At 36.9% G+C, this 25,486-nt stretch overlaps 1 protein-coding gene across 1 annotated transcript in view; it reads right to left on the bottom strand.

Moving 5' to 3' along the window:
• The window catches only part of ifih1 (interferon induced with helicase C domain 1), a 74,659-nt gene that overhangs the window by 36,855 nt on the left and 12,318 nt on the right, over window positions 1-25,486 (bottom strand). The window contains 3 exon segments of the mRNA NM_001308563.1: window positions 3,632-3,842; window positions 6,637-6,830; window positions 22,623-22,697. Of these exon segments, the coding sequence (NP_001295492.1) occupies window positions 3,632-3,842; window positions 6,637-6,830; window positions 22,623-22,697 (480 nt within the window).

Here is a 25,486-nt window from a genome sequence, read left to right as displayed (position 1 = left end):
CAGCGGCTCAGTTTACAGTCGCTTTCAGGAGTCTCTGGGGATGGGAAAAAGTCTGAATTTCACACACTGACAGAGAGGTGGTGGGTGATGGGGCCGCGTTTTGCAAATCAGACTTTAAAGGTGTTGCCTGTTTGGCCCCCGAGGGCTGGAATGGGAAATGCAATGGAGCTCAAACTCAAAAAATAAAAATGACAGCAAATCTCCACAGAATTTGATCAGCCAGACGTGTGGCCCACGAACCAAAAAAAAAATCAAATAATAAAGGGTTTAAGAGTAAAATGAGTGGGATATAAAAACAACAAACAGCATATGCCACAGAGAAGGGTGCCAAAGAGACTCGCAGGAGAGCTAAACCTGCCAGCAAAGACTGATGGGGAAAAAACACTGTCACATGAAACCTCAGAGGAGGAGCTCTGGTCTCCTTTCAACATCTTCCAGAAGGCCAAGCCATTTAACTGGACCTGCCATATTTTTTCTTCTGGAGAAAGCCTTTTTTTCTTGTTTTTCTTTTTTCTTTAAGTGTGGCTGGATTTAAAAAAAATAAACTGCTAAGATCAATATTGTTAAGAAATGTGCAACTTCAAATCAGAAAAAGTGACAGTATGGAAAACGCAAATGACTTGTGTTTCATTGCAGACAATACGAACAAAATATTTCATGTTTAGTCTGGTCAGCTTCGTTTCATTTGTAAATATACATCCTTTCCTGTCATTCAGACCTGCAACACATTCCAAATAAAGTTGGGACAGGAGCAGTTTAGGGCTGGCAATCAGGTAAACTGGTTAAATAATGATGTGATGTGAAACAGGTGATGTCAACAGGTGATGTAATTATGATTTGGTAGAAAAGCAGAAAGGTCTAGTCCTTTAGGAGCAAACATGTGCTGAGGATCGCCAGCAAATACATGAGAAAATTATTGGAATGTTTAAAAACAATGTTCCCCAAAGAATATTTCACCTTCAACAGTGCAGAACATTATTGAAATTCCTCCAGATTCCTTGAATCTTTTAGTGCGTAAAGGACAAGGGCTCCAGTCTAAGCTCAACAACAGTAATCTTCAAACCTTCAGGCAGCACTGCATCAAGAATCCTCATTCATCTATAAACGATATCACCACAGGAATACTTTGGCAAACCTTTGTCAAGTACCACAATACATAGTTACGTCCATGAATGCCAGTGAAAACTGTACTAGAAGTCTGCATTCCCGCGGCTGTCCCGCGGGCGCCGCAGGACCCGACCAGATTTCTGCGGCGCGGAAATAAATTTTCGAAGAAATCGCGGGAGTGGTCGGTAACGGGTTTAATTTGGTACGGGAGCGGGCTGTCTAGCAATATATTTCGGATATTGCTATGCGAATGAGAGAGAGAGAGAGAGAGAGAGAGAGAGAGAGAGAGAGAGAGAGAGAGAGCTTTCCCAGATAGCAAAATGCACTCGGGCCAGTTCCGGCTAGATTCTCGTCTGCCAGAGACTTACCACTCAGCCCGGCTCCGGCTGCCGGACTCCGGATGCTTGTGGACTCACTGCCCGATTCCGGGCCGAATCAGCCCGTAATGTGCGCTGCGGCCCGGAGCTGGCGCGACTCAGTACCTTTATATAAAACCTTTTGGTATTACATTGGTACTTGATACATGGTATTACAAGCCTTTGAGTTGATATAACAGCAAATGCCTGTGTGTCTGCTTGGTGCTTGTGTGTGTGTCAGTGCGCGCGCGCGTATGAGAGAGAGAGAGCTTTGTCAGTGTGTGTTTGCTTGGTGCTGTGTGTGTGTTTATACAGACAGCTTGGCTGTCTGGACTGTATAGCTGGGGGATTTTCGGTTTTGTTCTCCCCCGCTCTTTAGCGGGATCGGGCGCGGCGGGCAGAAAACGGGGCGGGTCGGGCAGCGGGACAATAAATTCTTAATATAAGCGGGAGCGTTCGGGTTCGGGCTAAAACCTAGTGGGTGCGGGCGGGAGCGGGATTCAAAATTTAGTCCCGCGCAGATCTCTAAACTGTACTGTGCCACAAGTAAGCCCTATGTTAACAGTGTCCAGAAGCGTTGTCAACTTCTCTGGTTTCTGAGGCATCTGGGATGGACCATCACACAGTGGAAACGTGTACTGTGGTCAGATGAATCAGTATGTCAGGTATTTTTCAGAGAAATGGACGCTGTGTGCTCTGAACCAAAGAAGAAAAGGATCATCCAGACCATTACCAGCAACAAGTCCAAAAGCCAGTCTCTGTCATGGTATGGGGTTGTGTCAGTGCCCTTGGCAAAGGTAACTTGCACTTCTGTGATGCACCATTAATGCTGAAAAGCACATAGAGATTTTGGAGCACAGTATGCTGAATTTTTTTCCAGGGACACCCATTTATATTTTAACAAGACAATACAAAACCACATTCTGCACATATTACAGTCTTGGCTGTGGAGGAAGAGGATACAGATACTTGACTGGCCCGCCTGCAGTCCTGACCTGTCTACAATAAAGAATGTGTGATGCATTTTGAAGCGCAAAATGCGACAACAAAGACCCCATACTGTTGCCCACCTTAAGACTTGTTTGCAGAAAGAATGAGACAAAATGACACCTGAAACACTTCATCACTTGGTGTCTTCAGTCCCTAAACTTCTATTAAGTGTTGTGAAAAGAGGGGCAACATTACAAAGTGGTAAATGCTTCACTGATCCAACTCTTTTTGAAATGTGTTGCAAAAACCACAATGGGAATACGTGTTTGTTTACTTTGTCTGATGTTCAAAGTACTGTTCTAGAAATGTGAGCGTATCAGCTCAAATTTAATTTCATAATGCATCATATTTGCATATTTACACATAAAACTTCAGGAAAAAAGCAATATAAAGCTGTTGTCTTAAGTTGGGAAAAATATGGTGACAACTATGAGAACTACGTTTTACGACTTGCAAACAGACAGTTCAGCCAAAAATCAAGATTGGACTTCAAATAAGGGTTCATACACAGTTTTACTACTAAAATTTAGTGGCTTTTCAAGAACTTTCAAGTAAATTTTCATGTACTACCATTTCATGTAATGCACAGGTGTCAAACTTAGTACGTGGAGGGACTCATCTCTGCACAGTTTAGTTCCAACCTTAATTAAACACACCTGATCCAACTAATTAAGTCCTTCAGGCTTGTTTCAAACCTACAGGTAAGTGTGTTGAAGCAGGGTTGGGACTAAACTGCAGAGCTGCGGCCCTCCACAAACTGAGTTTGACACCCCTGATGCAATATCTATGTATACAAGGTAAATTTAAATTTACTACAGCATATCATAAAACATGCAACAATTTTTTTTTGTTTAAATTTATTTCATATCTATGTAATATAATTTAGATAATGCTTACACTGCACTAATAATGTAAGAGCATGTTTTTGGCTAATGACAGAAAATAAAGAGTTAAAGACAACTAACCTCAACTAACCTACATTCAAGTGTACAGATAAGTGTTAAACTAATTTCCATGACTTTTCCAAAACTTTGTGGGTTTCTCTGTTTTTTCCAAAACTTTTCCAGGACTGGAAAACGGCAGGTCAAAATTCCAGGTTTTCCATGACCGTATGAACCCTGTCAAATGATTCGCTTTGATGCTTAAACTCTCGGGAGTGGAGGGAAAATGTGACTTACGTGATAATTCGATCCCGTCCTCGTCGCCGTTTTTGGCTTTGGCTAAAGAGTTTTCCAGAATCTGCGCCGTGCAGATGATGATGTCATTTTTCTCTATGATTTGTGGGAAGGAGATTTTGAGCTGTGAGGCACCGCTGACCCGCTCCACTGAGTATTGGTGCTTTAAAAACCTCCCGAACTCGGCCTTGTAATGCTGCTCAACCAGCGGGACCTGGACAGAAGTGTATTTGTCTTTTTAAAGGGGTAGTTCACACAACAATTTAAAAACTGACTTACTATTTATTCTCCCTGCAAGTTGTTTTAGTTACAACTGTTGAACACTAAACCTGTAATCATTGACTTCCTTAGTAGGATAAACAAATACTATGGAAGTTAATGGTTACAGATTTCCAACATTCCTAAAAATGTATTCAGGTGTTCAACAGAAGCTAGAAGGTTTGAAACAAGTAAAGGGTGAATAAATGATGACAGAATTTACATTTTTTTGGTGAACTATTTCTTTAAGTTAATATTTCTTTGAGTTTTCTGAATGCTTTCACTGCCACGCAGATGATACTCAATTCACCTAATGTTTACGTTCATAATATTTATATTATTTGCTCATTAATAACCTTATGTGGAACTCTGAATCTGTGTCTCATTTCGGAGTCGGCTACTGTCCACTAGAGGTCACATCTCGGTCACGGACACATACTTTAAGAGCATTTCTGACTGAATTAATCAAATACGCTGTTTTCCACCAAGGCAACCCGGTGTGCTGAAAAATAATTGGCTAAACTGGCATTGGGCAGGTTAAATGACTAAAACAACGACAGCCGTTCTGACACGTAACGCACATTTTTAAAGCAGAATATCTTCAGCAATGTTTTCCAGTTAAACAAGAATGTTCACTAAGCATGTTTCTTAAATATCTGCATACATATACTATGGTATTTTTACGCTTTGCAAGAGTCAAACACTTACAGCACCTTTAAGGGTGCTTCACATCTGTAGTTCGCTTCATTTGGTCCGGACCAAGAGTAATAAATGATACATTGCTGCATTTTCTACCGTCTTTGGGTCGTTTTCACACCACACTGCTGGCTTTGGTCCGAACCAGTTGAAACGAACCAAAATGCAGTCATCTGACAAAATCCACATCTCTCATTGGCCAGATGTTGTTGAACATATTTCCTAAACTGCTTATTGATTGGTCAGAATTCACGTGCGGGAAAATGCCAGTGAACTCCCGCAAGTAAACAAAACCTTTTACTCTGGAGGGACGACTGCGCTGGCTGATTGTATCCCTGCTTTAGACAAACTATACATTACAAAAATGAAGCGCGGCTGTGGCTGGAAAACAGTGTTTAATGCATCGCTCGTCACTTTAGGAGGAGACGTGAATTAATTTAGCTAGATTGTGACATGGTCATCTTGCGGAAATATTACCAACGACCCAACAGGTAATGTTTTCCCCTCTCTCTCTCTCTGTTGGTAAAGCGATGTCAATATATATTTTTCCTCCATATCCCATAATGCACAGCGCATCGGCCTACAGCAGCTGAATTAGTCCAAAAGGCGCAGTACTTTTTGCGGTTGGACCTGTTTTAGTACGGAACTTCTCACCACAAACGAACTGCTCCAGGGTTCGTTTGAAAGCGTACCGAGACCACCTCTTCAAACAGGTCTCGGTACGCTTATTTGGTCCGCTTTTGGTGCGCACTCGAGTACGATTGCTGCATTCACACCTGCCCAAACGAACCGCACCAAAAGGGGAAACAACTCTAGTGCGATTCAATCGAACTTAATAAATAAAAAAAATAACTTTTTACAAATTTTAACAAACTTAAGTGGATTTAACATAAAACAATTAAGTTGTTGCAAAAAAAACACTTAAGAATTGTGTTTCAGCTTAATTTATATAAGTAGTTTGAACAAACAGAAACATCCTTTTTTATTGTATATAAGGTGGTTTCTAGAGTTCTCTACATGGCATTTTTTGTAATTTTTTATTTATTTATTTCGTCTGTTGTTTCTCCACAGGACACTAGCGTTTAGAGAAAACCTGAGGTGCTGAGCTGAAGGTTTGCACCACATGTTTGCTGATGTGGATGTCTTAACAAGGTTGGTAAAGTTTTGCATTTCAAGACATGATTCAGCAGGACAGAAAGTCTCTGCTGCTTCAGCAAACCCTCAAATCATCATCTCATATCTGCTTTCTTTTGCAGACACAAAATGTGTTGATCTATTCAAACATATTAATAGGAAGAGATTCATTTTATTGCTCTAAAGTTGTTCCTTCTTACACATCAGAAGAGTCCTCAGCAGAGTTTCATGTTAATATCAATAAGCAAAAATATATTTGTTCAACATGTAAGTTTAAAGTGTGAGGAATCATTTGAGAAAGCGGGATAGAGTCATGGATGGATGACGTCAAACTTTGGGCATTTTTCTTCTGTGTTTGGCACGTCTTCATTGTCGTTTAGTGTAACATGACAGCTTTGATCTTACAGTCTGCCATGGATGCCATGTTTGTGTAGTCTGATATGCTACAGTCATTTAGGATTGTAAAAAAAAACAGTGTGAGCCAGCTTTAATGTACATGTTGGTGATATTCATCATTTACACTGAGCAGAAGAACTGCTGAGAGATTTCAGCTGCTGTCTGGGCTTTCACTGCCTTTCTACACCTCCCTTTCTTCATGTGTTCAACACTTTTTCCCTGCGTCACTTCATTTTATTACACATAACTTCATTTGTAAAATATTAGTATTCTTTGGTTGTTACCAACATCCAGGGAAAATGTCAAGTCAACATTGCCTAGAAGTAGGTTCTCTGAGAAAAATCTAAGAAAATTATTCCCACTGTATATAGCTCAGAAAAACTAAATATTGCAATGTCAGTTTTTCCAATATCATGCAGCCATAAGTCTAATCTAATCAAATTTTTTTTGTAAATGGCAAATTCTTCTTCTTCTTTGTGTGTGTGTGTGTGCGCGTGCGTGGAAGATGGATGTCAGTGCACCACCTTGTTGACCAGGACGACCACTTTCCCCTTCTGCCCCATCCGCTGCTTCCTCTCCAAATGCTCTTTGGTGATAAACACTGCGACCCTGGTCTTCCCGGATCCGGTGGGCAGGCAGACAATGATGTTCTTCTCCTCCAGAGCAGGTCTGGCCACCTCCATCTGATAGTCCCGCAGTTTAATTTCCCTCTTACTTGCTAAGAGAGAAAAAGAGAGATGGAAAGACATGGTGATCCTCCAGTGAGCGTATGTGATTGGCTTCAGCATCAGTGCAGAGGAGGTAGTGTGTGTTAAGTTGAAACCAAAATTATTACCCCTCTTGTGAATTTTGTATTCTTTTTTAAATTTTTCCCAAATGATGTTTAACAATGTTCACAGTATGTCTGATAATATTCTTTCTTCTGGAAAAGTCTTATTTGTTTTTTTCGGCTAGAATAAAAGCAGTTTAAAATTTTTAAAATCATTTTAAGGTTAAAATTATTAGCCCCTTAAAGCTAAATTGATCGTCTACAGAACAAACCATCGCTCTATAATTCATTCATTCATTTTCTCGTCAGCTTAGTCCTTTTATTAATCCGGGGTCGACACAGCAGAATGAACCACCAACTTATCCAGCAAGACTTTTAAGCGGCGGATGCCCTTCCAGCCCCAATCCATCTCTGGGAAATTGTTATAAAATGATTTGACTAATTACCCTAACCTGCCCAGCTAACCTAATTAACCTAGTTAAGCCTTAAAATGTCACTTTAAGCTGAGTATCTTGAAAAATATCAAGTTAAATATCAGGTCATAGAATCTGTCATCATGGCAAAAATAAAACAAATCAGTTACTACAAATTACAAGTAAAAAAAAAAAAAAACAATAGATGCGTCCCAAATCGCATACTTATGCACTATTCTACGGCGTTTTGTAGTATAAATAGTGTAAGTAGTGTGTTCACACTGAAAACTCTAAAAATAATAAGTGCACTTTAATTACCCGGATGATGCACTCATTCAGCTGCTAAAATGAAGTGTGTGATGATGGACACTTCACGCACTCAACGACCGCAGGTTTGCTTACGTAGCGGAAGGGGCGGAGCTGTCGGACGCACATGTTGAATAACTTTATTTATTTTGGATGTTGAACGCAAAATTCTCCTACGAGAGTGATTATAGCGCCTCCCGATGGTGAATGTGGTTATACTCACGGCAGGTATTATTTGATAATTCGGTCATTTATTTCACTGATTTTGCAACCGTCAAACGTCATCAGGGAAACGGTTTGAATTTCTGCTTAGTAAAAAAACAGTGTGCCTTTTGGGACGCCACTACATACATGTACTATCCTGTTGAGTGTGTAAGTGCATTAGTGTATAGTGTGCCATTTGGGACGCAGCTTGTTATGTTTAGAAATGTGTTGAAGAAATCTTCTCAGGAAATGGGGAAATAATATACTGAGGGGCTAATAATTCATCTGTGTGTGTGTGACTTTCGGTGGGGCAGACGGAGGTTTAATTAATGCAATTAAAGCTGTGTTTTCTTTATCTCCTGCTAGTTAGAATAACATTGGTGTTTTATGGACTCTCTAAAGCTCATGCAGAATGTCTGTAAGCGCGTACTCACACTATGCACAGTTGCCTTGAACTGGTCCAAAGCATGCTTGTCCCCCCTTCCGTCTCCCCCGACGGCCCGCACTCACATTACATTTGGGCCTGGGCACGCTTAAGTCATCGACGCTTTGTGTTCAGTAAGCACTTTCACTCAGCACAGTGGAGATATCTAAAGTTATATCGGTTTAAGTCGTTTGATATGCGGTGACACCCTGTCAAATATTTCACCAAACAGATCAGCCACTTTTGACGCTCATAAACAATCATTAAGTCCTCATGCTGCAGGTATTTTTAGGTTTGCTGAAGGTGCAGATGTGGTGCAGTGAGCGGTTTGCGTCTTAAATAACCTACGACAGTTTGCGTTCATTAAACAGTAAGAATGATTAATAATCCATATGAAATAGTCCCTTAAAAGTCATGTCGTGTCTTCAGTTTTGGGCTCTGGCGCATTTTACACTCACACACAAGCCTACCGCGCCTGAGCCCGAGAACCGCGTTCTGGCACACTTCTTCCAACCGGGCCAGGGCCGGCCAAGTGAACCATGCCTGAGCCCGATTCAGAGCACTCACACTTCTCAAACGATCCAGGAAACGGGCCTGGGCACGGTTTGGATAGCATAGTGTGAGTACGCCCTAAGACACAAAACCTCTGACGAACATGTAGAAATCATAAAAACCTCCCACTTCCCTGCTGAAAAATCCAGCTTAAACCAGCCTAGGCTGGTTGGCTGGTTTTAGCTGGTCAACCAGGCTGGTTTTAGAGGGTCAAGCTGGTTTTTGCTGGATTTAGCTGGTCATTTTCCAGCCTGACCAGCTAAGACCAGGCTGGAAATGGCTGGAAACCAGCCTGGAAATGGCCAAAACCCCTCTAAAACCAGCCTGGTCGACCAGCTAAAACCAGCCAACCAGCCTAGGCTGGTTTAAGCTGGATTTTTTAGCAGGGTTTATATTAAGGGGCCATAACTAATATGCACTTACACTGAAATTGGTCATTAGTTACAATTAGGGCCAGACAGAATCTGCAGACAATTTTTTGCAATTTCTGGGGAGAATTTCGTTGAAAATCTGTGGAGTTATGAAGAATGATTTTGGTATCGTAACTAAAACCTTAATATATGAAATAAAAAATAATAGCTTTTTAACTTTTATTTAATTTATACAATGCAAATCTCTCTAGATCCAGTTGATTTGGTAAACAAAGCAAGTCTCTTATATAATATGTCTACTTAAATGACAAAAAATATTACTGTACAAACTGTATTGTAAATAAATCATATACATATTTTCATATTAGACAATAAATATACTGAAATGGCGATGCAGTGGTGCTGTAGGTAGTGCTGTCGCCTCACAGCAAGAAGGTCGCTGGTTCGAGCCTCGGCTCAGTAAGCGTTTGTGTGTGGAGTTTGCATGTTCTCCCTGCGTTCGCGTGGGTTTCCTCCAGGAGCTCCGGTTTCCCCCACAGTCCAAAGACATGCGGTACAGGTGAATTGGGCAGGCTAAATTGTCCGTATGAGTGTGTGTGTGTGAATGTGTGTGTGAATGTTTCCCAGAGATGGTTTGCGGCTGGAAGGGCATCCGCTGCGTAAAAAAGTGCTGGATAAGTTGCCGGTTCATTCTGCTGTGGCGACCCCGGATTAATAAAGGGACTAAACCAACAAGAAAATGAATGAATGAATTATACTGAAATTTAAAAATTGAATGAATTTAAATTTACACACATTTACCCAAGTAAATAAAGAGAATCAATGACATGCACGCAGATTCCGTGTGGGCCTGGTTACAGTACCTATTGTGTAAATACATGTTTTACATAGTGCTTTTGCATTTTTTTAATTTATTCTAACAGAGATTTCCTCAGGATTTGCCGATTATCCTGTGTTATTGTACAGGGTGGGCCATTTATATGGATAAACTTTAATAAAATGGGAATGGTTGGTGATATTAACGTCCTGTTTGTGGCACATTAGTATATGTGAGGGGGAAAACTTTTCAAGTTTTCTTTTTAACGTAACTTTAATCTTTCATGAGTTATTTACAAGTTTCTGACCACTTGTAAAAGGTGTTCAATGTGCTGCCATTGTGTTGGATTGTCAATGCAGCCCTATTCTCCCTCTCTTCACACACTGCTAGCAACACCACAGGAGAAATGCCAGCACAGGCTTCCAGTATACGTAGCTTCAGGTGCTGCACATCTTGTATCCTCATTTCTAAACGTAATACTTCTACAAACGTATCTCTAATGACTGATTTATTTTATCTTTGTCATGATGACAGTAAATAATATTTTACTAGATTTTTTAAGACACTTCTATACAGCTTAAAGTGACGTTTAAAGGCTTAAGTAGGTTAATTAGGTTAGGCAGGTTAGGGTAATTAGGCATGTTATTGTATAACAGTAGTTTGTTCTGTAAACTATCGAAAAAAAATAGCTTAAAGGGGCTAATAATTTTGTCCTTAAAATGGTGTTTAAAAAATTAAAAACTGCTTTTATTCTAGCTGTAATAAAACAAATAAGACTTTCTCCAGAAGAAAAAATATTATCAGGCATACTGTGAACATTTCCTTGCTCTGTTCAACATCATTTGGGAAATATGTAAAAAAGAAATCAAAGGGGGGCGAATAATTCTGACTTCAACTGTATAACGTATCCACTATAAATGATGGGTTGTAATTTTGGGCAAAACCAAGCCAGTGGGTTAAAATTTTAAATTAATTGAAACAAATTAACCCATAATATGGGTTTGTCCATATTTAACCCACTGTTGGGTTAACACCACCTAACATTTTATAGTGTATGCACACAAAATGTATTAATTTATTTGAATTATTATTTTTTGTTAGCATATTTATACACATTTAGCATATTTACTTACTCCCAGGGCCATTTGAAGTTTGATATTTAGCCGCACCATATATGGGTTGTTAAACCCAAAGCTGGAGGACCAGGACATACACACATACACTACGGACAATTTAGCTTACACAGTTTACCTACAGCACATGTGTTTGGACTTTAGGGGAAATCGGAGCACCCGGAGGAAACCCACGCCAACATGGGGAGAACATGCAAACTCCACACAGCCGGGGCTCAAACCAGCATCCTTCTTGCTGTGAGGTGACAATGCTACCTCCTGCACTACCTTGTCGCCCATAGCATATTTAATGTGATCTTATTTGACATATTTCTCTGTCTGTATGAAATTATAATTAATTTATTTTAGGATTTTCAATATAATAATCATTAAATTAAAACATAAAATAATTACAAATAAATTAATCAGTAATAAATAATACATATATACAGATAAAAACTCTTCATTCCACATTTTCTTTGCTTTATGGGATGAAATGCAACCTGGATGTGTCATGTAAACATTATTTTTTAATAGCCTGTAGCTCTTGGTGGTATTTAGACTGATCGAATGAATTAAAGTGGAAATTCCACACTATCCAAACACCGAAATCTCACTCAGGTCTGTGTGTGTCCAGTTACACATCTGCACGTGGTTTGCAGAGAAAGGCAGAATTCAAACAGGGTTAATCAAAGAAAGAGTCTGCTGGGTCTGGAGGAGCAATTACCCCAAACAGCAGATCCCTGTGCTTCATTCCGACCTCTTTGCCAATATTAAACATTTGTTTATTCTGCCCGCATTATCTGTCCAGTTTTTAATTTAGCTGCAAGTTTAGGTTTCCAGCAGTTTGCAGTTGCAGTGCTTTCCCTGCCAGCGTCTGCTCTGATTATTTCAGTATGTGAACTGCAATAGCTGAAGTCCTCATGTAGCAACTTGTAATGTTTCCTGTTCTTTTTTTTTTCTTTTTAAGGGTAACATAGAGAATATATACAGTCGAGGTCAGAATTATGAGCCCCCCTGAATTATTAGCCCCTTGTTTCTTTTTTTTCCCCAATTTCTGTTTAACGGGGAGAAGATTGTTTTAACACATTTCTTATCATAATAGTTTTAATAACTCATCTCTAATAACTGATTTAATTTATCTTTGCCATGATGACAGTAAATAATAAAAAAATAAAACAAATAAGACTCTCCAGAAGAAAATATATTATCAGACATACTCTGAAAAATTGCCTTGCTCTGTTAAACATCATTTGCGAAATATTTACAAAAGAAAACAAAAATTCAATGGGGGCTAATAATTCTGACTTCAACTATATATATATATATATATATATATATATATATATATATATATATATATATATATATATATATATATATATATATATATATATATATATATATATATATATATATGTATATATGTATGTATGTATATATATATATATATATATATATATATATATATATATATATATATATATATATATATATATATATATGTATGTATATATATGTATATATATATATATATATATATATATATATATATATGTATGTATATATATGTATATATATATATATATATATATATATATATATATATATATATATATATATATGTATATATATGTATATATATATATATATATATATATATATATATATATATATATATATATATATATATATATATATATATATATATATATATGTATGTATATATATGTATATATATATATATATATATGTATATATATAAGTTATATATATAAGTTATACTGTATATATATATATATATAAGTTATATGTATATATATAAGTTATACTGTATCTTACATTATTTTACATAATGACATGGCTATCTTCAATTATTGCACAAGTATTATTTTACTTAAAATTGCAGAATGTAGATAAGTGCGTATATAAAACAAAATCGATAACGAAGGAAATCTAATAAAAATCAGTGAAATTAGAAATATTTATGTGTAATTATTATATAAACTTCTCTCCAAGATGACCTTTGTTTTTATAATAACTAAGCTCTTTCTCAAAAAATTCTCATTACTGAACATAATATTTTAATGACTCACTTCTAACATCTCATGGCAGTAAATAATATTTGACTAGATATTTTTCAAGACACTTCTATACAGCTTAAAGTGACATTTAAAGGCTTAACTAGGTTAATTGGGTTAACTAGGCAGGTTAAGGTAATTAGGCAAGTTATTGTATAATGATGATTTGTTCTGTAGACTATCAGGAAAAAGTTAGTCTAAAGTAGCTAATAATATTGACCTAAAAATGTTTTTAAAAAAATTAAAAAACTGCTTTTATTCTAGCCGAAATAAGAGAAAAGACTTTCTCCAGAGGAAAAAATATTATCAGACTATATTATCAATTATTAATTGTATTTATTTATTTATTTTATTTTGGGTTATATTTATTTTTATTATGTATTTGTTATTTATTTATTTTTATTTATTATTTTTTGTTATAATTTTTATTAAAATTTTTATCAATTTATTTATTTTTTATTTGTTATTCATGTATTTATTTGTTTTTATTTTATTTTATTTATTTATTTTTTTCTGGCTACAGAACAAACTATTTTTATCCAATGACTTGCCTAATTAACCTAAATATAATAACCTAACTATTTTTTTTAAATATTTTTTTTTTTTTTTGTGCTGTATTGGCAATTATTTTGTACTATTCATTCAAGTATTTTCAGTGTAAGTGTGTTTGTCAATCAAATATTGTGGAAAAAAGCAAACCCTTGTGATAATTGAAGATACATTGGTCTCTGATTTAATAAAAATCTGAAAGAATTACATTTGTATAAGAATATAAAAACATTCACCACAGACAAAAGCTGAAAACTTTACAAACTGACCTCAAGACTGAAAGCACTGCATTCATCAGTGCATATACTCAATAATATATAATAGTCTAACTTCACTTTCTCTTGCCAAATCCATCTGATAGTTCTGAACATCTACTGAACTCCATGCATCCTTTATTTTTCATTTTTATCTACAGACTCCCTCATTTATATGCTTTTGAAAGACACGCAAGCACTTGGAAAGCGGCATTTTAATGGCAGAGCTTGAACTATATCATCATTCATCAACAACATACTATAGTGAGGCAAAATTAATAAGCGACCCCCATACAAAACTATGATAAATAGCAAGAGGAATGCACTACATTGTGAATCATTTGAATTTATCAGTCAGTATGAAGTCAAGCTTGCAGACTTTCCAACCTGACTGTCTGATTTATGAAACGGCTTTTAGTTTATTAATTCATTACACGAGGAGGAAACAAGCACGCAACAAATCAGATTCCCCAGAGTGAAATATCTTTGCTCAAAGGAGTTGATGGATTAATGGATTTCTCAGTTGTGTTCTGAAATTATTCAAGGTTTTGTCTGAGATGTTTCTACTTAAAGGGGTAGATCATCCAAAAATGAAAACTGTCATCATTTATTCGCACTTTGAGTTTCTTTAATCTGTTGAACACAAAAGCAGACATTTTGAAGAATGCTGGAAACCTACCATTGACTTTCATAGGAAAAATAAATACCATTGATGTTAAGGGTTACAGGCTTTCTACTTTCTTCAAAATAACTTCTTTTGTGTTTAGTAGAATAAAGAAACTTAAACAGAAGCACTTGAGGATGAGTAAAAACAGTACTGCAGGAAACTTTTGGTTTTAACAAACAGAACTTGTAAGCTGTAATTTCATTAAAAAAATTAAATGAAATGATCAGCTGAATAAAAGTAAGAAAAGTAAAATATTCAGTAGTCAAAAACTCCTGTTGCTAATAATGCAGAAATCTAACATTGTAATTAGTACAATCTAGGGATGCCACAGTTCTCAATATGATATTGAACTGTACAGTACGACCTCCACGGTTTAATTATGCGCTTGTGAATTTTGCGTTTTGGTTTTGCGTTTAAATAATTTATGTGCGCTTTATATCTACCCGAATTGACTTTATGTGCCTCAAAATCCATGAGCTGAGATGAGGAAACTCCTCCCCGCGAGTAAATATCCAATCACTATGCTCTAAAGTTAGGGGGCGCTTGACCATCATTCCACACTTTAACATGGTGAGCGGTGAAGTGAGGCTGAGGCAACAGTACCAGGAAGCGTCGGCGAAGTAAGGAAACAGTACGAGAAAGCGCCAGCGTCTTTTAAATCTGGGGTGTAAGGACATTTCGGTTTTGCCGGTAAATATAATGCCCATAAAAGAAAAAAGGGTGAACAAAAAATAACTGTGTGCAAGCATTGTTTTACACGTACAACCATGACTGCACATCTGCAGCACCATCACCCAGCAATATCACTGTCTGAAGGCAGGATAGCAGAGAAGGTAATAAAGTCCTCCCAAATAGCAACAATCCCTCGCTGAATCTTTCAAGCAAACATACCCAACTGGTTCAGAGAGACACATAAAAATAACAAAGGCAGTGCGGCAGTTTATTGCTGAAGATTTGCAGCCGTTTTTGGTGATTGGAGATGTGGGCTTTTGTCATCTTATAAAAGCACTCGATCCGCGTTACAGACTACAGTCTCGCATTTTTTCAGCACCGAGATAATTAAGATGCTTTATTTATGTTTACCTAAGTACAAATATGTTTATTTGAAATGGCCAATTTATCTTTATTAACGTCTGGCAAATAAAGCCAGTCTGGCGCAATATGGCTGCCGTCGCATCATCCAGGTGGATGCTGCACACTGTATGTGGATGAGGAGATTCCCCCAATGTGTAAAACGCCTTGATTGTCCAGAAAATCGCTCTATAAATGTAAGGAATTATTGATATAACTAGATAACTTGATGTCTAGATCAAAAAAATAAATAAAAAATGAGTGCAATATTAATTTCTCCATGTGCTTCAGCCTCATATGGCACATTTTCTCAATGCTGCCGGGCTTCAGGAGTCCTCTTTCAAACACTCAATAAACAGCTTGTGTTTTAACTCAGTGCATGTGAATTTCAGTCTTGTAAATCTGCCATTGTGGTTTTCTGAATAGACGCTGGTCGGTGCGGCTCATTTTTTACATAACAGGAAGCTTGGAGTGTTTATAATTGTCTGAGATTCTTGGAGAAGTCATGGATCTGGATGAGCCGCTTTATGAGCGTGTGGCATCACTGATTGTTAAGCTAATAGCATTTTTGGCAGGGGGACAGAATGCACTAAACAGATAATTAAAATGCGGTTGAATATCACATGTATCTGGGAAGGGCCCAGCTGTTAAACACCTGAACAGTTTAACACAACGCAGAACACAGACTCATGGGAAAAATGTGCTGCATGCTACATTTTTGTGAAACTTCAAAAATGTACTTAAACATATGTTTGACTGTAGTTTTTAGCTGAAATGAACTTTTTGGGGCAGTATTTTGTTTCTTTTCTAGTAAATAATAGTTATCGAAGAATGAAGGATTTTTTATTGAAGTTCTTTGCACAACACTAAACGCATAACACAAAACAGATGTGGTATGCAAATAAATAAAGACAAAAGGAATGTAAAATCAATGTAAAATTTTGTGGTAGTAGTGCACTTTCCTTTTTTTTTTTGCTTTAAAACACTATTGGTTGGGTTTAAAGAAGGGTTTAGGTCAGTGGTTTGCTGGTCAGGTGAACTGTATGACAAGCCCGGTCTTCTCATGGACATGTTCTATAAATGTGTGTATCTGAAACATGCAACAATAAGAGACATATTTCAGATTTCCAAAAACGTACCCTAAGTAACATATTTCAGATTTGTAAAAACACACTAAGTAACATTGTATGTGCAAATCTGAAATGTATAACTTGGGGTACGTTTTTGGAATATTTCAGATAGCAAAAATAAACCCTACATCACATATTCCAGATTCATAAAAACGGGCCCTAAGAGAAAAAATTTCAGATTCGCAAAAAGGTACACTAAGTAACAAACTTTGATCATGCAAAAATGTACCCAACGTATAACACATTTAGGGTTTGCAAAATCTGACCCAAAATAACGTATTTCAGATTCGCAAAAAACATCCCTAAATAATGTTTCAGATTTGCAAAAATGTACCCAAAGTGTAACGTATTTCAGATTGACTAAAACTTACCCTATAGTAGCATATTTCAGATTTCCAAAAACACCCTATAAAAGTTTTTCAGATTCACAAAGACACACCCTAATTTATAAATATTGAATTCACAAAACACAGACCCTAAGACATATTTTTCAGATTTGCAGAAATATATATAAATATATAAAGTAACGTATTTCAGATTTGCAAAAACAGACCCTATAAAACGTATTTCAGATTCACACAGCACATTCACAAAGCACATACCCTAGGTAAGAATTTTCAGATTTGCAAAAATATACTCTAAGTAACATATTTCAGATTTGCAAATATAACCCTTAAGTTTTGTATTTCAGATTTGCAAAAAAAATCTTTATGTATTTCAGATTTGCAAGAAATACTCAAAGTAACGTTTCATATTCTCGAAAAAAACCTGAATAACGTATTTCAGATTCACAAAAACGTAGGCTAAGTAGCAATTTTAAAATTCGCAAAAACGTACCCTAAGTAACATATTTCAGATATGCAATAACGTACACTAAATTACAATTTTCAGATTCACAAAAACGTACGCTAAGTAACATTTTCGAGATTCACAAAAAACGTACCCTAAGTAACATATTTCAGATTCGCAAAAATGTACGCTAAGTAAAAATAACATTTTTGCAAAAACGTTCGCTAAGTAACAATTTTCAGATTCACAAAAATGTACCCTAAGTAACGCATTTCAGATTCGCATAAAACATACCCTAAGTATCATGTTTTTGATTCGGGTTTTTGATAACATACGCTAAGTAACAATTACAAAACATAACAAAAATGTACCACAAGTAATGTATTAACCTTGAGTAACGTATTTCAGATTCATAATAACGTACCTTAAGTAATGTTTTTCAGATTTGCAAAAAGAACCCGATGTAACATATTTTCAGTTTTCAGATTGTTCTAAGACAAGAATGGTTGTTGTATGTAAATAGATGCATTATATACTATATATTCAAATTTTAAATGTTTCCAAAATACTGCCTTTTAATTATTATTTTTTTCTCCTCTAAGGTCTCCTGTCTCTGTAGAGCAATAATTCATTATGAAAACAATGTTTGTGTTTTACAGAAATTGAAATGTGCCTTTCCTCATTTTAAGCACATTTCCTCTCTCCCTCCCGCAGACTGTGACCTGACCCGTTCTTGATCACTTCAATATGCCGCCAGCAGGCTTCGGTCTGGAAAAGTGTCTCCGAGTGGAAATATTCTCTGGATGTGACGTGATTTAGCACTTTTTTGGGGGAGAAGGAGCTGGTGAACTTTGTGCGCTCGAGGGCAAAGTCTCACATGTGGAGCTCTAGCAAAACCACAGAGACCCTGACTGATGCACACAACTATGCCTTTCTTTTTCATGCGCTTTATAATAATAACTCTATGAACATCATTTCCTGACAGTTAATTGCTAGCAGGAACATGTCTCAGACAAAGGCTAGATTATGGGTCATTATATGTACAGTATCGTACAAAATAATTTTAACCACAAGCTAGATGTAACGTCAAAGTGTGAAGAGATTTGATGCCTCATTTTCATCTTAGACAATAAACTGGACATTAAATCATTGCATGTGCAGTTTAAAGATATAGCAAGGTTAATTCTAACAACTTGAATTATTATTATAGTCTTGTTTAATGTGTTGGTTGATGCCAAGGTATCCATAATCCCGGACCAGGCCGTATTCTGAGCAGATGCTGTGGTGGTCATGGAGGACCGGAGAGCATGAGCATTCCTAAAAGACCCTAGTGACACAGTCGCGTGTAGTGATGGGTCATTCTTTAACGATTCGTTCATTTTTAACAAATCTTTTATACGACTTAAGGAGTGAATCATTAATTTGCCTATGGAAAGTGGAGCTCTTGTGAGTGGTCTGTTTCGCGCAGGAGTGGCCTCGAACCATATCGAGATGAAAGATATTGGATAGTCCCGCATCGCGTTGGGGAATAATATCGTTACATCCTCAGAACTCGATATTCAGCACAGACCTACCCCCTCCTAATATTTTTGCAGAGGAAAGTCTACAGTTTCCCATGTATGGACTGTCATCATTAATTTTGAAATATTAGCACACTGCTGAGGTTGAATTTGTACTGAAACGTTCAGTCATTTACATCCTTGAGTATCAGTGTGTTTTCATGAGTGCATGTACATGAGCACAGGTACTGGTATCATTGCATTCCTAATTATTTATTATTATTATTATTCTTTGAATTATTACCCCCTAATAAATATATATATATATACTTTTAAACTGGCTAGCGAACAAACCACATGTCTAATGACTAATTACCCCACAATTGACCCTTTTGCTAAGCCCCGCCCTCCTTAGTTACTGTTGCTATGCTTGTCAATCTTTAGTGCCTGCAATTTCTATCACAATGTGTATGCGCTGGTGTCAGACATTCCCAGGGATATAATTAGTCGTTTTTTGACGAACAAATCTGAGAAATCCAGACAAAAAAGGGCTACAGTATGCATTACAGGGGTATATTCACGACATAATGGGCAACGATTAGAAAATAACCGAATCAAAATTGAAGCTAAGTTAGCCTAGCTGCCTCATACGTTGACCATTCAACAGCTAAGTTCATGCTCAGCAGGAGAGGTGAAATCTAAAAATAATCTAATAATAACTAATTAAACCATGATTTCTCTTTTTTAGCCAAACAGCCTGATAGATTAATTGTTGTGCAATAAAATATAGCGCTACTAACCGACGGGGAAACATGCATGGACAGTGCTTCTACATCCTTCATTCATAGAAAGAGCAGCCAGAAAGGGGAAATTGATGGATTGGTGCTGAATATTAGCATCATTGACCCACAACAATAAACACTTATCACTGTCTGTACGTATGTTTGTGTGCTCTTTATCCAGTTTCTATTCTAATTTGCCGTTAAGTGGAAGAAACTAATAAATGCAAGAAATGAAATGCAAGTTAAAGCATAAATAGCAAAAGTGAACAGATAGATTTTCCCTACCAGCAAAAATGAATCAAGACAGCAAATATAAAAGCAGACACTAATCCGCTATAGGATCACCAATCTTGTTCCTGGAGGGCGGGTGTCCTGCAGATTTTAGCTCCAACCCTAATCAAACACACCTGAACAAGCTAATCAAGGTTTTACAAGGAATACTTGAAACACCCAGGCAGGTGTGTTGAGGCAAGTTGGAGCTAAAACCTGCAGGGACACCGGCCCTCCAGGACCGAGATTGGTGACCCCTGCGCTATAACATCGTCACCAATGACTAAATCTCAGAATAACTGACAAAAACATCAGTGAATTGTAGCTCTGACATATGTATGGACATCGTAATGACTCAAAAACAGCTGCGGATGAAGTATATTGATCACAAGTGCTCAGATTGGGATCATATCTCGGTTTTGTTCTGTTGATATGTAATTTCAAATATCCGTAGCTTGAAACAGATGGAAATATCATTGCTAATAGTATGCCTACTATGAAGAAGGCTTAAACGGAGCAGCGCTCATAATGTCGACCAAAAAAAATAAAGACAGACAGCTGGGAAACAGAACCTGCTTTGTATTTTTGTAGGAAGCACAGTTTAGATCTGTTTAGGGTAAGAGGTGTGTGAGTTATTGCCGTCTGTCTATCACTGAATGTGTAAGAAATATCAAAAACAAAAACAACTTATCTCTGCTCCTTTAGCGCCCCTCACAGAGCTTGATCCACGCTGGCATTTGGGTTTTAGGTTTTAGGTTTTAAAAAAGGTAAACAATTCCACCACCCTGTTCAAACTTTAAGGATACCGGGTATCAGATTTGCACAATCCATACGCACAACGCTCTGGCCTGTTGGGTGTGGCTTAGCGATGGGTCAATTAAGCCTTTCAATTTCACTTTAAGCTGAATACTAGTACTGTCTTGCAGAATAACTAGTAAAATATTATGCACTTTCAAAATGGCAAAGACAAAAGAAGTCAGTTATTAGAGAATTGTTATTAACACTAATTATTAAAAATGTGTTGAAAAAAATCTCTGTTTAAAAGCACTCTGAAAGTATCTGGACAATAATATTTACTTCAACTGTATGTAATATCAATTTAACAAGCTCAGATTCTGGCATAGCTACAGCAGATACTATAGGATTTCAGTAATGTATAGTGTAGCTTATTGGGCCCTATCATACACCCGGCGCAGTGTGGCGCAAGGCGTGGCGCAGTAGTCTTTTGGTAGTTTCAAATTGGCGCAAGAGTCGTTTTGAGGCGTTGCGCTACGCTGTTTAAATAGCAAATGCATTAGCGCTCATTTGTGCGCCCATAGGAGTTCTGGTCTAAAAAGGAAGGCGTTCTGAGGTGGACCGCTGGCGCGTTGCTATTTTGAGAAACTATAATAGATTTTTCATTAGACCAAAACAAACCCGGTCTAAACTCCGGCGCAGAGTTGCGCCTCACTTACACACTGATTAATACGCACGAGATAGGCAAATACTGTAGCAATAGGCAAATATCTTTACATATGAAAAAAAATAAATATTAAGGATATATATATATAGGATATAATAAGAATAGATATAGAATATAAATATAAATGATTAAAATATTACAAAACATATTATTTTCTAGCCTACATAAATATGAAAAATCACTGCTTTCATGTCTTCTTCATCTCGGGAGGCTTTTTCAGTTCATTCATAACAATTTGCTTTTGTATAATGTTATTATTATTAGCAGTATTATTTATTATATCCATATTTATATTTGTTTTATTAAAAACAAGCTTAGATTTGCCCACCTGTCAGGTTTTAGACCATATGGGGCACAGCATGTGTTTTAGGATATAATTCAGGATTTTGAGCACATTTTGTTATTATTATTCATTTATTTGTTTGCTGGAAATTAGAACTGAATTTAGAAATAGTTTTGAAATGAATATTTGCGCTTAACAAACAAAATTATTTATTTATAGATTAATTGATGTCTGTGCGTAAAGGTTTCCCTATCCAAGAGCGAATGTGAAAGTAGTTCCATTATCTCTCATTCTCACGCAGTAGATGCTCTGTTTAACAGTTTTCTGTTAAAACTGTTAACTGTTTGCTTGTGAAATGCTATTTTTTTCCACTTAGACTTCCTGTAAATAGCGAATGCGCTCTTGGTGCGACGCAGCTGACTCTTAAAGGTAATGGGAGATGAGACTCTAATTGGTTTATTCTCAAAACACACCTATAACTCATTAAGAAAATAAACTCAACCCTTTTAGACCATGCGCCATGACGCAAAGCAGGTTTTCCCGTCCTTAAATTAGCAAAAATGCGTCCTGACACGCCCTGAAAGCGTTTGCGCCCTGTGTTTTGCGCTCTGCGCATGGACCATCAAAATAGAGCCCATTGTCTTATTAACTCTGTCTGAGCAGTGACTCCTGTATGTTTTGCAGATATTCATCATCTGACTATACCTGATGAATCATCGTCCTCATCTTCTTTGAGATCTTTCTCCTCCTTTTCTTCACCGTCTTCATACATCTCCACCCCTGTAAGTAAATATATATACTGAGGTTAGTTGGATTTGCGCATTGGAAACACTGGCATTAATCTATCACACTCCTTTGCACATCTGTGTGTGAGTGTGTTCGTGCGCATATTGTTTTAGAAGGTATGGTTATAGAGTTGAAAAGGTGCCATTGTTCAATGTTTACCTCGGTTTAAAACTGGTTTCGTTTAATAGTTAATCGTTTTATAAAGAATAAAGACACTTCAGGGTTCCCGCGGGTCCTTAAAAAGTCTTAAAATGTCTTAAATTAAAATCCGGGAAATTAAGGTCTTAAATTGTCTTAAATTTTACCGTAAAGTAGCTGTAGGTATTAAATTTTCAGCCGGTCTGCTTATTGACGATAGGGAAGCACAGTGGTCCACCGTAAAACATCTAATAGTTGATTGATGTAGCACTTGTAAAACAGGACAGAAATGACAGTCTCCGTGATTTATTAGCTTACTACGGTAGGTCAGCTACAGAGTACAGACGCTGATGACGGTCTGCCCCTGCATGCTGTTATTATGCGGTCGTTGATGTGTCAAAATGCAAAGATGGGACATTGTACATTTAACGACGTGGCAAAGAGGCAATGTGTAAATTCGGCAAAAAGACCTTTTCGTTAGGGACCATGGGGCTCAAAGTCGTCAAGTCGCACATGAAAGAAGGAAAGCAGCAGTGGGACGTTGCAGCAGCTTGTCATAGCTGGTCCAGGTTAGCCCCTGCATTGTTTGCAGCTCGACCTAACAATGTTAGTAGTTACTAATGTTAGGCCTATAGCCTATGTTATGAATAAGTAATGTTAACCTTTATAAACAACTCATACATGAAAAAAGACAAAAGAGCTGTGTGCATGTGCACATTTGGATAATGTCGGGCTATAAACGGGTTCGGGCTTTTATAAAGCTGTCAATCAAAATGTCCTTGTTGGGTTTGGGCTCTATCGGGCCTAACTTTTATATCCTGATTACAGCTCTAGTTCAAACACCCTCTCACAGTCAGTTTCATTTCACCACCAGACACCCAAAAGGCAGGTACTGTGGGTTATCTATACTGTGACGAGGCACAATTTATTTAAATCTAATGAAAACATTAAAATGAGTAGCCTATTCCAAAGAAATTATAACATTTTTGGGTCTTAAATTATGTTTGTTGAGGTCTTAAAAAGCATTAAATTTTACTTTTATAATGGTGCAAGAACCCTGCACTTTATAGGGTTAGTTTACATTTTGTTATTTAGGTTCTATATATTCCAATCCAGCTAGACTTCCAGAAAAACAGGAAGCACTCTTTATTACATTTGTATCTTTGCTCTGCTGTATTTATGCAGGCCTGTTATTGGTTTATTATATTTTATGCAGATGCACACCCCTACAAAACCAACCCAATCTATCCAAAATAGGGATGTAACGGTATCAGAATTTGACGGTATGAATGGCACGGTACGGTATTTATTGAATCATTTACAGGAAAAACAAAACTAATAAAAAGACTCGAAAAAAAAGTGCCAAAAGTGTTTATTTACCTTAGCACTGAACATGTCAATGACATACAAATTAGCCATCTATCTGTAAGCTTTGAAAGAGGAACTTCAATTTTTCAATTTTAATAACAAAAATGATTAAACCGTGTTAAAAAATAAAGTTTCAATTTAGTATTTTCGAAAACTCATCACATTCAACATTTAATCACTCACTCACTTAGATAGAGATGTTTTTTTTAAAGGAAAATTATCATATAACTATAATCTGGTAAAAGCTGGGATCACTTGGTATTTAAATTGTCCCCTGCAACAGAAAAAAACCCTCTCATTTGGGACTGAGGTTTCTGGGACAGAGAGATATGATTTAGCCAAGGTTGACAGCAGGGGGTAACGTTGTGCATTGTCTTTCCACCACTTGAGAGGACAAAGAGTGAGATAGAGGTCTCTTTGCTGTACAAGTCAATGTCTGCATCAATCTGAGCAGTGTGCTGTGTTCTGCAGTCCCCATGACTGTTATTAGTCGTATTTCCCGACTTGTATTTCACCACAGTCTGGCAGTGCCTGTTGTTTCTTTGTCTGTCACCTTTTCTCCTTTCTCTTAACTTTTTAGAAAGAAACTGAAATGCTTCCACACATCCGATTTAAAACTCGCTTTAGGTTCGGTCATTTCCAGCTCTTTTTCATCCCCACTACTAGCAGCACACTCCATTTCCACATTACTGGATCTGTAGTGACATCAGACCACAAAGGATGACGGCCACGCCTAAGCTGATGGGAATCGTAGTTCCCGCTCCCTCCCGTTCGCTTCATTCACCTGAGAAAACCTTTCTTAGAAGACCTATAGTTTTATTGAGTCATGTGACAACGGTAATATTGAAAAAAAATTGGTATTGCGGTATGACGGTATTTACAATACCGTTACATCCCTAATCTAACATGATCAATTCTTTGCAAATAGAGCTATTCATTTAATCTGGTGTAATTATTCTCAATATTGCAATATGTCTCTGAAAACAAACAAAATAATATTGCATTGTAAGTTGTTGTTTTTTGCAGTCCTACTTCACTCTTATACTGGCTGCTCTTGATTCTTTCTTGTCAAAATCTAGGGTAAATAATATATTTTCGCTCTTATAATGGCTACTAAATTCAATTTAAGTTTAAACTTCTTTAATATTATGCTAAAAACAACAGTGTCTTGTTTTTCCCTTAATTACAGGCCATGAAAATTTGGATTTTTAGTTAGTGAAAATCAGCCATTTTTAAGTTTGACTAAAGCCTGGTTTAAAATTTTAGGTCAAGTGACC

This window comes from Danio rerio, chromosome 9, assembly GCF_049306965.1.
Source record: "Danio rerio strain Tuebingen ecotype United States chromosome 9, GRCz12tu, whole genome shotgun sequence".
In the NCBI taxonomy this organism is placed as follows: Eukaryota; Metazoa; Chordata; class Actinopteri; order Cypriniformes; family Danionidae; genus Danio; species Danio rerio.
The sequence above is the reverse complement of the archived record's forward strand: the minus strand, read 5'-3'. Positions and strand labels throughout refer to the sequence as shown.